This window comes from Lissotriton helveticus, chromosome 1_1 (genome assembly GCF_964261635.1).
Source record: "Lissotriton helveticus chromosome 1_1, aLisHel1.1, whole genome shotgun sequence".
Taxonomy (NCBI): Eukaryota; Metazoa; Chordata; class Amphibia; order Caudata; family Salamandridae; genus Lissotriton; species Lissotriton helveticus.
The window spans coordinates 696,534,519-696,547,021 of NC_136057.1; the positions used below are offsets into that span (position 1 = coordinate 696,534,519).

The following is a 12,503-nucleotide window of genomic DNA, read 5'->3' on the forward strand; positions in this document are numbered from 1 at the left end:
CTGAAAGATAATCCAAGTCTCCCAGAGGAGGTATTCGCTGACCCTATTTTTGCAGAGTGGGAAAGGAAGGGAGTCAGAAGGGTAGGGGATGTCCTGGGGGAACAAGGGGTCTACCAGTTTTCTGAACTACAGACAAAGTTTCTGTTAGATACTAGACAATTTTATAAATATTTACAAATGAGGAGCTCTTTGTATAAAAAGAAGGGAGGACCGGCGGGCTTCAGCAAAAATCCTATTATGGAAGTGATTCAAGCAGGGGAGGATTGTACAATAAAGAGATTTTATGCTGAATTGATAATTTCGAAGCAGGATGATATGGAAAAATGGGCAGACAAATGGAAAAATAGTTTGGATATCAAGAGGGAAAGCTTCTACATATCTTTAGAAAAGGGATATACGCTGCTATGCTCGGCTCCTCTCCAGGCACAACACTATAAAACTATATACCATTTATACTATACCCCTGCAAAGATAGCTCAGTGGTGAGCCACAACAGGGATTAGTTGTTTTAGGTGTGGAAGTTTGGAGGCAGATTTGATACATGTGTTTGCAACATGCCCTCACTTGCAACTGCTCAAAAAAGATATAGAGGAATTTATAAATAAGGTAATAGGAACTGAAATTCTCCTAACCCCTTCGATAATTCTTCTGGGAGTAAATGAGGATGAGGGGCAAATGCAGGGTGGGGGGGAATTTTTGTTTGTAGCTTTGTCAGTTATGAGACTTTGTATAGCATCTACATGGTTAGACCCTTTACCCCCTTCATTCCATTATTGGTTGGCTAAACTATTAGCAGTATATAATTTGGAGACTGAGATATATGCAAGGAAGGGGAAAAAAGGTAGGAAGCTTGGCAAGCAAATTTGGGGTCCCATTACGCGATGGAAAGAAGGGAATATGGACTGAAATTGTAGTATTGCACTTGCTTACTGCCTAGTGGAATATATATAAGTGTGTTTCAGATATTGGTCCCCTTTGGCTGTTTGGTATTCTCTTTTTTTTCTTTTTCCATGTATTGGAAAGATTTGTAGTATGTTAATTGCTTTCCCCTATGACTTTATTGTGACTTATTTTTTTAACAAAGAAGAATCAATGAAATGCTTTATATTGAGATCTGATGTAACATTTTGCCGTGCCCTGCATGTAAAAAAGGGAAAAAATCTTCAATAAAAATATGAAAATATGATGCACAAGGAAAAAAAAACAAAAAGTAAATCTGCTCCATAAAAATGTTGCAGTGCTAGTATTTTGATGGTGGGAATGTGTTGGAAGTTGGTTATAGGGAGTGATAGTTAGGCACCTACCACCGGCAACAAGGTCACCAACACGGTACTGGGTCACATATGGGTCTCTATAAATTTGTTCCACGCTTAACCCTTGGTAGTTTATACCGAGCAATACGGCTTAACTTAGGAGACAGGCATGTAAAGCATTTAAAAATACCCTTATAGTGAATAAGTAAGACACAACACACAATCAAAATCCCACACCAATTTATAACAATAGGAACTATTATTATCTTTGAAATGACATCAAAACCATGAAAATCCAATGTAGGGATCCAGAGATATGAATCTGTAAAGAATAAACACTTTCTAGTGCTTAGAAACCAATAGCGACAATTCTGGACATCTAATCGCTCTTGACCAGGACAAAGTCAAAGTTTGAGGCTCACTGCGATGGAGGCCTGCTTGGATACCCCATGTGGTAGGCCTCGGTCAAAATGTTACCTTCAGACTTAGAAACTTTTCTGGAGCTTTTTCTGCCAAGGGCCCTTGCTGCTCTTCACCAGTCCAGATTCGGTGAGTGTTCAGCGGTTTGACTTTCAGGGAGCGCCCGCTAAAACTCTGGAAGTCGGATCTCCAGACCTCTTCCACAGGACGAACCTGGAATCCAGGTTGAGTCGCGGTTGAAGGTAGCGGTTGGGTTGGTCACGTCCTGGAGCATTTTTCCCAAAAGTTTCTAACAATTTCCCAAACCTCTGGAGATCCTTCCAGAAGTTCTCCTGTTGGGTTCCAAGCGCCCATAGCACAAATCCAAGGGTGTGGAATCTCCTAGACAGTCCTTGTCAGGCCTGGACTTCACTTACCACAATACACTTAGTCAGCCCCTTAAAACATCACTGGCTGTACTCCAAGAGGGGGACTCTGGCTGGCGAAGGGTCAGTTAAGCTCTGTTAACCTGTAGCTGCAAGGAGTCCACTCCTTACTCTTTTTGGAGCAAGGCAAAGTCCTCAGAGCTGTAGTCCCAGGTAGTGCAGCAGGCTCAGTCTTCACCAGGCAGGCGGCCCTTGGGAGCAGATCAGAATTCCAGCAGGACAACCCTCCTTCTTGTAGTTTCAGACAGCAGAACTGAGAGGCTCTGCACTTCTCACATATTTATCCAATGTTCTCTGGTGACAAGCAGGGGAGCACCCCTGTCCAATGAGGTGCATGACAACTTCCTCCAAAGTGTGGCACAGTCTTGTCCCTAAATCACTATTCTCTCAAAATCCATCATGGCTGAAACATCAGCAGAGCAGCAAGATCTAACTAAACCAATCTCAAAGGATGGCATATTTCCATAAACTCTCCCCACTCACATCTGTAAATTCCTTCCTTAAGCCTCCCATCTGGCAGGGAGAGTGGTGGCCCTTGTTCAAGGGTTTGCTTTGACCTGTTCTTTCTTTGAAGCTGAGGCTTTATGCCCTAACCCTCTGCTCTGGCATTCATGTGACCCCACAGCCCTCTCTCCATCATTTTAGCCTCTGCTAACCCCCTCGGGACTGACCAATCAGGGAAGACTGCTAGAGGCCGGAGTTTGGCTTACAGAAAAGAAAGTCTTATAACTTATTTTCTGTACATGTTATGATAACTTCACCAATGCCAAGATGCTGGATTTATCAATACCATTCTGTTTTTAAATGATTTTTTTTACACTTTCCCAGTAATAGTTAGGCGTCCATAACATATTGCCATCTTAGCCTCTGAGACCAACTATCTTCAAGGGGAAAAAATGAAATGTGTAATTTCTTCCTCACCAGGGTTTATAAAACCACTTTTCTAAAGCCCATGCTCATAATTACAGAACCCCCACCTCTGAAACACCGAGGGGAGACCTGGGAGGCTCCTAATAATCAAAAAGGATTTTGGTTATTATTTCACAGTGCTCAAAACAACAAATGTCAAATTTGTAGCGAATTTCCTACACTGGAAAAAAAATAAAAGGGGCAGCTTCCACTCACTAGGGTTTATAAAACCTATTTTATGGGACCCTGCTTATAGTTGCAGGACACCCCACCCCTGGAACAACTAGGGGAGACATTGGGGGAACCCACAAAGTTATAATAAGGTAGATTATCACTTTTAAAGTGCCCATACCATCAAAATCGAGTCTGCAGTGAATTTTATTCTTAAAAGCAGTGCTGCAACACAGGGCTGCTTTTAAAGTGACCACAGGCTATCAGCAGTGCACACATACCAGTGCACCAAGGTATGCTGGCCTCTAAAATACCATGCCCTATTATATACGAGGGATGTATAGGTAGTTTTTATCTCCTGGCCCTATTATCCACTACGTACTGATAGGGGAGGTCATGCCTATCATAAGTGTACCTCAATATATGTGTTTGTGTTTAACATAGCACTGGCCCTGGGCCTGCCTAGCAGAGCCCAGTCACAGTCAGAGTCAGCTGCCACCAGTTCCATTCAGCATCAACAAATGGAGGTCAACAGGCCAATACACACGCGCTGTGGACATAGATTGCTGTCTGACTGTTACAAGCGTCATGGGCGCAATGTCGAACCAACCAGACTTACTGCAGAAAATGGGAAAATGTATGGACCTAATAGTTTGTTGTACCCAATGCTATACTGTGTCCACGCGTTCTCCTCACACTACTCCGCCTGACCCCCGGGTTGTCGGCTGAATGGCTGTGTCACATTGCTCAACACTCCCTGTCTAACAACCATTGCGGCCGGCCCTATGGGTTGTAGGCTAAATGCTGTGTGAATACGTGAAGGACTGTCTAGAACAATAAAGGTTTAAAAAAAAAATGGAGGTGAACAGGCCAAAAAGGGTGACTTTGTAACAGAATTGAAGTGGAATGTCCCACTAGCTGATAGAGATAGAGGACAAAGGCGTTTGTTATCAGTAAAACTATTTTCTTGCTGGGCAAAATAATTTTCAATGTGCAAATAGGCATTGCAGCTAAACATACTACATATGTGCAAAGTGACACCTGCAAAAAGAATTTATTACATGAGGATTACTCATGGGAATATACTGCTTGCATAGATTTCTATGACTATGCCTGACACATTTTTTAATAACAAATCTCAATATACACAAATCTCAGATGTTTATCTATGATACACAACTTTTAAGAAATGGTTTGCAATTCATGCCTTGAAAAATTAAGCAAAAGAACAACAACAAATTTAGTATGAATAATCACCCTTTTACCCTTCAAAAATTTGTATGTAAACATACCTGCTCTCTCAGGTAGCACAGTCGGTCGAGGAGTATTAGTGCCTCAATACAAGGAGACAGAACAACTCTCAGCTGTAAAGGATTTGAAACGAAATACAGTATTGGTATTGGAGAGGTTGTTTTTATACAAAATGCTTACTTTATCATTTCAAAGGTTCAATGTGAAGCTGAAGTGGGTGGGATGTACATATTTAAAATGGATACTCCCTGATGACCAAGTTACTTACCTTCAGTAATGCCATATCTGGTAGAGAGTCTATCTAGCCGAAGATTCCTATCCTTACAATTATCCCCAGGCATCAGACTGCATCTACAATTTTTTGTGAGCAGTACTACTGCGTGCCGGTAGGTGGTGTCGTTCAGCACTGCGGGGTGTCGTCCGTGCCCAAAGTGATATTCGCGGTGCCTATATAGGAGCCACCCAGGCGCGTTGACATCAGTTATTTTTTGCGACTTTCCACACCAGAAGTACTGAGCTATGAAGTACACTGACCACTGGTGTGGAAAACTAGGGCCCTCAAAGGGAAATGCCCTGTTATTAGAAATACGTTTGTATAGCGGGGCGGATGAGTGGGTCGGTAAAGAATCTGTGGCTAGATAGAGTCTCTACCAGATAGGGCGTTACCAATGGTAAGTAACTTGTTCGTCTGTAAGAAACTTCTAGCTACAGATTACTTACCTGAGAACAGATACCCAAACAATACCACCCCGGAGGTGGGTCTCCAGACAAATTTCACACGAGCATGTCTACAGACCTGACTGTCCAGACAGTAATGTTTGGTGAACTTGTGCAATGTTGCCCACGTTGCTGACCGGCAGATATCCAGGACTGGAACCCCACTAGCTAATGCAGTTGTTACAGCTTCAGCTCTGACATGGCCTGTCCTGGTAACTACACAAAATATCGAATTCAGAATATTGAATGGACAAAATATTGAAGTCAAAATATAGAATGGACAGAATATAGTGGTGAAAAATATCGAATTGAAGGTAAGTAATTTAATATCGATTTTTAAAATAAAGAAAGTCAAAATATCGAATATTTAATTATATCGAATTTTTCATAGTTTTTTGTATGTTAGTATATGTGTGAAAAGTGTATATTATTTTTGTAATTTATTCTAAGTAATTAATTTTATGTTATTTAATTTTTGCGTGATTTAATTCTGTAGCGGGTTGTGGGTTTATTGGGGAATAGGGTGGGTAGTAATTTAATTATATTAAATTAAATATTAATAGGGTGGGTAGTAATTTAATTATATTAAATTAAATATTAATTTTTAGAAATTACTAATTATTTTTTATTTAATTTTGCGTTTTAGTTCTGTAGCGGGATGTGGGTTTATAGGGGAATAGGGTGGGAAGTAATTTATTTGTAATTAGTTACATATTAAATATACTTTTTGTGTATTGATAATTAATTTACTGTTAATTATGCATTGGTATTAATTTGTATTTTTAATTAGTTTTTGTTATTGAACATTAATTACTTGTTAATTAATTATGAATAGGTAATTAATTTCAATACCTAATATTTATTTGTATTTTTAATTGATTAATTATTAGTTCTGTAGCGGGTTGTGGGTTTATAGGGGAATAGGGTGGGAAGTAATTTAATTGTAATAAGTTACATATTAAATATACTTTTTGTGTATTGATAATTAATTTACTGTTAATTATAAATTGGTATTATTTTTTATTATTAATTAGTTTTTGTTATGGAACATTAATTAGTTGTTAATTAATTATGAATAGGTAATTAATTTCAATAACTAATATTTATTTGTATTTTTAATTGATTAATTATTACATCATATTAAATTGGTAATTAAGTTTAATTAATTTTTTATTGGTATTAATATTTAAATTATTTTTATTAATATATTAAATCATTACTTTCCCTACTGTTGCAGTCCCTGGAGTGGGAATAGTAATTTTTACCCCTACGCTATCCAACGCTTTCCCTACTGTTGCACTCTCTGGAGTGGGAATAGTACATTTTACCCCTAAGCTATCCAACGCTTTCCCTACTGTTGCACTCTCTGGAGTGGGAATAGTTATTTTTACCCCTACTCTATCCAACATTTTCCCTAATGTTGCACTCACTGGAGTGGTAATAGTAACTATTACCCTCCCGCTATCCTACGGTAAAAATATTGTATATTTTTTATTAACATTATATTAATATATATATATATGTATTAAAAAATAAAATTGTATGTTTTTTTATAACTTAAATTAATTTTGTAATAATTTTAAGGTTATTTAAGTATTTTTAAGTATGTTTTAGTTAATTATATTTATTATTTCATTCATTTTAAATTACTTTTAAGACATTTAAAAAAATTCGATATTTTGACTAACTATATTTTTTACAACAATATTTTTGATTCGATATTTTTGTACTTACCTGTTTGTAGATAGGAATCCGATATTTTTGCATTCTATATTTTGGCATCGATATTTTGGTAAGTCTATATTTTTTAATTCAATATTTTTTCAGTGATCCCCTGTCCTTTCTACACTTCAACATACCCCATGAAGAGTTGATTGTCCACCTGGAACCGTTTCATGTGGTCAAAGTAGAAAGGGAACCTCTCTTTGGGTCTGGACTGCGAAGTCACTCCTCTTCCTTAGAGGAGTGAGGCGGAGCGTTAAAAGTCGGAAGAGTAATGGTTTGGCCTATATGAAATGGAATGACCACTTTCCGAAGAAAGGGAGCTCTCGTACGAAGCACTAATTTGTCTGATAGATATTAAGATAAGTAGGCTTGGAATAAAAGGCCTGAAGCTCACAGACCTTCCGGGAAGATGAGTTAAATCTTGCTAAATGGGTTACACCGTCACAAAGGTGACGGATATCCTGTTCGCTAAAATATAATTCACATAGGATATAATGGGATTTATATTTTGGTGGATGGGAAAACACTCACCGTTGTGAAGGAGTAACCTGTCTGCCAAGATCCAAATCAGGCCCTAAGAGCCTTAAGAAACATGTATAGCAGGCTACTGTGGTCAACTAAGGCCAAATACCTTGAAGCTGAAAGGATTCACCTACATACTTTGCTAAGTCTATACAATTCGGTTACATTTTGGAAGTACATTAACAAATTACACAATATGGCCACACAAGGGTGAATGTAGTGCCTATGAAAAAATGGATTATGTATGTTTTGGACCTATACAATGAACAAAATGAAATAGGCATCTAGATAAAGTCGCCCCAATTAATCAATACAGACTTTACAAGAACTGTCGACAATGTTCCATTTGGGAAAATATTCTCTTCTTGGTTGAATCTGACTGATGGAGGTATGTGCGACACCTTGGATAACCTACACAAAAATGTCTCATTAGTGTATCGACCCCATTCAGCAAAACCTCAGTCAGCAAGATTTTGAAAACCATCAGAGAGGAAGGGACGCAAAGGTCTAACGGCCTACCAGGATCCATATTAAGGACAGCCATAGATTTCTGGGTTACCCTTGTTACTCCCCTCTACTATCAATGTGCATTAATTGCTCAAATTCCGAATTCCTGGAGAGGATTAATACTACATCCCATCCATAAAAAAGGCTCAAACACTGATCCATCAAACTACCAACTTATGGCACTGTTAGACGTGGAGGCAAAAGCTTACACTAAACACTTTGGGGCCGATTCTGATCCTGGATTTTTATTTTCCATACAAATAGGATTTGTATTTTATCTCCATACAAATTATAAAAGTCCCTTCCAACCCGTGTAGTACGATTCGTACCGGAAAAATACATACAGATCGGCCCGATCCTTACAAATCGGATCGGGAAAAGCTGTACGACACGGACTTGTAAAAAAGACCATACAATTTGTAAAAAGGCTGTCCAACCCGCCAAGTACGATTTGTACCGGGTTGTTAGCATACGATTTGGATGGAAAATGGCCAGTATACGGGGAATGACTCGTACCAGGCAACGAAGCGAACCCCTATACGCCTCGTACCCTGGTATGACTCGTTCTGGGGGTACGACTCATACCGGGGTACGGTTCGTATAGGGGTATGAGGCATACAGGGGTCCCCCCACATGCGAGGCGTGTGTATGGTGCGTACCCCAACATTGCGCATTTACGCACCGTACGTACGCGATTTTGGGGTACGGTGCGTACATACGCGATTTTGGGGTACGGTGCGTACACAGGCGATTTTGGGGTACGGTGCATACACAGGCGATTTTGGGGTACGGTCCGTACACAGGCAATTTTGGGGTACGGTGCATACATATGCGATTTTGGGGTACGGTGCGTACACAGGTGATTTCGGGGTATGGTGCGTACACAGGCGATTTTGGGGTACGGTGCGTACACAGGCGATTTTGGGGTATGGTGCATACACAGGCGATTTTGGGGTACGGTGCGTACATACGCGATTTTGGGGTACAGTGCGTACATACGCGATATTTGGGTACGGTGCGCGCACAGGCGATTTTGGGGTACGGTGCTTGTACGGTGCGTACACGACCAGTACCCCTTCATCGCGTATGTACGCACCGTACCCCACTTTCCGTGTCATCCGTATGCACCGTACATACGCACCGTACCCCTGTATTCATGGGGTGTACGACGCATACATGGGGGGGTCTGTCTCGTACTGATTTCGGAGCGTACAAGGTTTTTCCGGCACTTTTTGGCTCTTGTAAAAAAAGAGCCGTACGGAGTGTCGTTTGTACGAATCGTACTTGCCGGGTTGTAAACTGCTGCCAGGAATACATGGGAACGTCGCGTACAGAGCAATCCGAATCGGAATCGCTTGTATATACGAGTTGTATGGTCTTTTTTACAATTTGTATGGAGTGCGTCTATTTGTACGGATCGTACTTCCTAGGTTGTAGGGGCCTCCTTACAAGTACGAGTTGTATGGGGAAAACGCTCCATACCACGATTTGTACAGCGTTTTTCCAGGATCGGAATCGGCCCCTTTATGTATGGAATAGAGGCACGGGTTTCAGGTGATAACATAATTTATTTATGTCAAACCTACTTCAGGCAAATACCATCTGCTATAGATAACACAGTTGCTCTACCTTACCTTGTTCATCACACCTCTCACCTCCTGATTTTGCCTGCTTATCGATTACTCTGCTCCATTTGATGGTGTGGATCGAAATAAACTATGGTGTAAGCTTGCAAAATGGGATATCCCTGGCACTCTTTTAAAGGTATTATCGACCTCTATACGGACACATGGGTTTGTGTTAAGCCAGGAAACGGGAACATGACCACACCCAGAATACTACCAACTTGAGGCCTGAAACAAGGTTGTGTTTTAGCTCCTGTCTTGTTCAATTTCTACACTGTGCAGCCATATCCAATGCCAGAAGCAAGCCACTAAGGATCGGCACAGTTCAAAGCCTACAGAAGAATTTTTAACTTACCGAACTACACACGGAAATCACTGCTGTGAAGTGAGTTTGGGCTGAGCAAGTAGGACCTAGAATTCAAACCATTGTTTTATTAAGTATATCTGTTGCCACAGCCAACCCGGGAACTCTAATTAATGCTCTACAGGAGATTATCGGGACATCAAATAATCCTTAGGCAACACACTCAACAACTGCGGCAAATTATCTAATTGTCTACCTGGAGACAGTAACTGCAATGACTGCTACACATCAGGTCATTAAATCTGTTCTTAAAAAACAGGTGCTATCCTTGTCAAGAAAGAGTGGCTTGAAGAAGATTCATGATGCTTCCTACGCCTACATAATTTCCAACACTTTTGACACTACAAAGATGCAGCCTTATTTAAAACAGGTATTTTAGCAGAAACTGTAGGCACTTAATAATTCATGCTACACTAATGGTCCTGCATATACACTAGAATAGATCTAACTGGTTAAACCAGTACAGCCCAATGAGTTGTAGGTTTTGCGAGTATGGGAGAGAAACTATGCTCCATATCCTAGGCAGCTGGCCAGGAACTTGAACCGCACACCACACTTTACTGGAGATGATGACTTTAACTCAGGGAATTTTAACTGACCAAGAAACGTGGAGCTATTGTATTGGAACCAACAGAGCGATAGACTTAGCACAGTTTGACAAGTTGGTAAGTATCGTGGATATTGCCATGAAGACATTGGAAAATAGGGCTTATACATGAATTGATGATATATACACTCAAGTTAAAGTCTTCATTCAGAACCTTTAAAATCTTTGACCTCAAAATATCAGGCTCATAAACTTTTTATTTTAATGTTGGTGCTTTTACAATTATTGGCATAATATATATGAAACTTTGTTTTACCTTGAGGTTTTTGGACTAATTTTTAAAAAGTGACACAATAAAGATTACTTAATTAATTTTGTGGAGTTTAACCTGCCATTTCAACCTGGCAAAATAAACCCTTTACCAGGCCCAAACCTTCCTCTTTAATACCTACAAGTCACCCCTAAGGTAGGCGATGAGCAGCCCAACAGCAGGGTGCAGTGCGTTTAAAAAGTTGGACATCTACTTTTAAGTTTTACATGTCCTGGTAGTGAAAAACACTTTCATTACCTTTTCACTACTGCAAGGCCTATATCTCCCATTGGGTAACATTGGGATTGCCTTATTACATTTTATAAGTGAGATTTCCAAATGGGAAGATATGACTGAATGAGGTTTGGTGTCTCTGGTATCCAAATTTACAATCCTAATTCATGGTGAAGTAGGATTTTAAATTAAAATTCTGAAAATGCCACTTTTATAAAGTGTGCATTTTCTTGCCTTTTTGATACGTGGATACTCTGCCAGGAAGAAGGACTGCTGTGCTATTGAAGGACTGCAACTTTGTTGGGCGGCTGCTCTGGAAGAACTGCTGCCCTGCTACCCTCCTTTCCTGGGTGAGGACTGGCCTTGCATTGGAGTGACTCCAACGGCAAGTTGGCTGGCCTCCTGACCTGGAGCCTCAGGGACATAATAGATTTCCAACAACCTTCCAACTACAATTGGACTCTGCCATCTGTGAGTCTACCCTGCTGAGTGGTGCCATCCCAGTCCTGGACACTTGGAAGTGGGTCTAAGGTTCTTATCAGCGGAACTGAGGCATCTTCTCTGCTGAGCGGCTCATTCTCATGCAGAACTAGTGCATTGCTACATGGCGTGGGCCTGGTGCAGAAGGTCTGCATCAACCTCACATTTTCAGAACCGATGCATCGCCAATAGCGCAGCGCATCTCTGAACCAGGTTCTCACATCTTTCAACAACAACGCAGGCCTGTGCATAGCAGCCTCCTAACTCCTTGGATCCAACGCATCACCTCAGCTGCACACTGCATCCTTGATGCCAGAACTTCACATCGCAAGCCCTATCGACGGGATCCTCGATGACTCACAAGATCTCGCACTGCAGCCTCGCCGCATCTCAGAACTGACTAATTGCTTCCATTGCACGACCCTTCCTGCCTCGGATCCCTACAACACTCAGCAAACAGGATTTAAGGTACGTTGTTCAGCGCGCCTAACCTAGTCCCTGTAGCTGGCCCGCGCTCCATTACGGTCCACCTGAACTTGTGACTGTGTCCCAGTCAAGCACAATCAGATATCTCTTGTTGGCACAATTTTCCCCTACAACATTGTAATTCAATATCTCCAGTTTCCCTGATTGGAATTTTGTCATTTTGGCCTTTTTTATTTATTAAAATATACTCTATTTTTCTAAACCTGGAGTTGGATCTTTTTGTGTGGTGCTTTCACTGCCTCTAAGTTTAGCTTGACTGCTCTGTGCCAAGCTACCAGAGGGTGAACACAGGTTAATTTAGGGTCTGCTTGCCTCTTACCCTGAATAGGATTGTGGTTGCTGCTTGACCAGGGCTCAAATGCTAGTAAACCAGTAATCCAAGTTCTGTGCACATTGACAATGCTATGTTAAGACAACAAATCATGGGCCAGGAGAGTTGGCGTAATTGCAGTAACGTCAAGTGAGAAAGTTGCAAACAAAGTTTTCGAAGTATCTTTTAAGATGAATTAAGTGAAAAGAACTAAATGACAGCTCAATCTCGAAAGATACTAATTACT

At 40.7% G+C, this 12,503-nt stretch overlaps 1 protein-coding gene across 1 annotated transcript in view; it reads right to left on the bottom strand.

Annotated features, from left to right (window-relative positions):
- Positions 1 to 12,503, bottom strand: part of METTL25 (methyltransferase like 25) — a 690,484-nt gene that overhangs the window by 22,007 nt on the left and 655,974 nt on the right. The window contains exon 11 of the mRNA XM_078674227.1: positions 4,471 to 4,542. Coding sequence (XP_078530353.1) covers positions 4,471 to 4,542 — 72 coding nt within the window. The remainder of the gene's footprint in view (positions 1 to 4,470; positions 4,543 to 12,503) is intronic.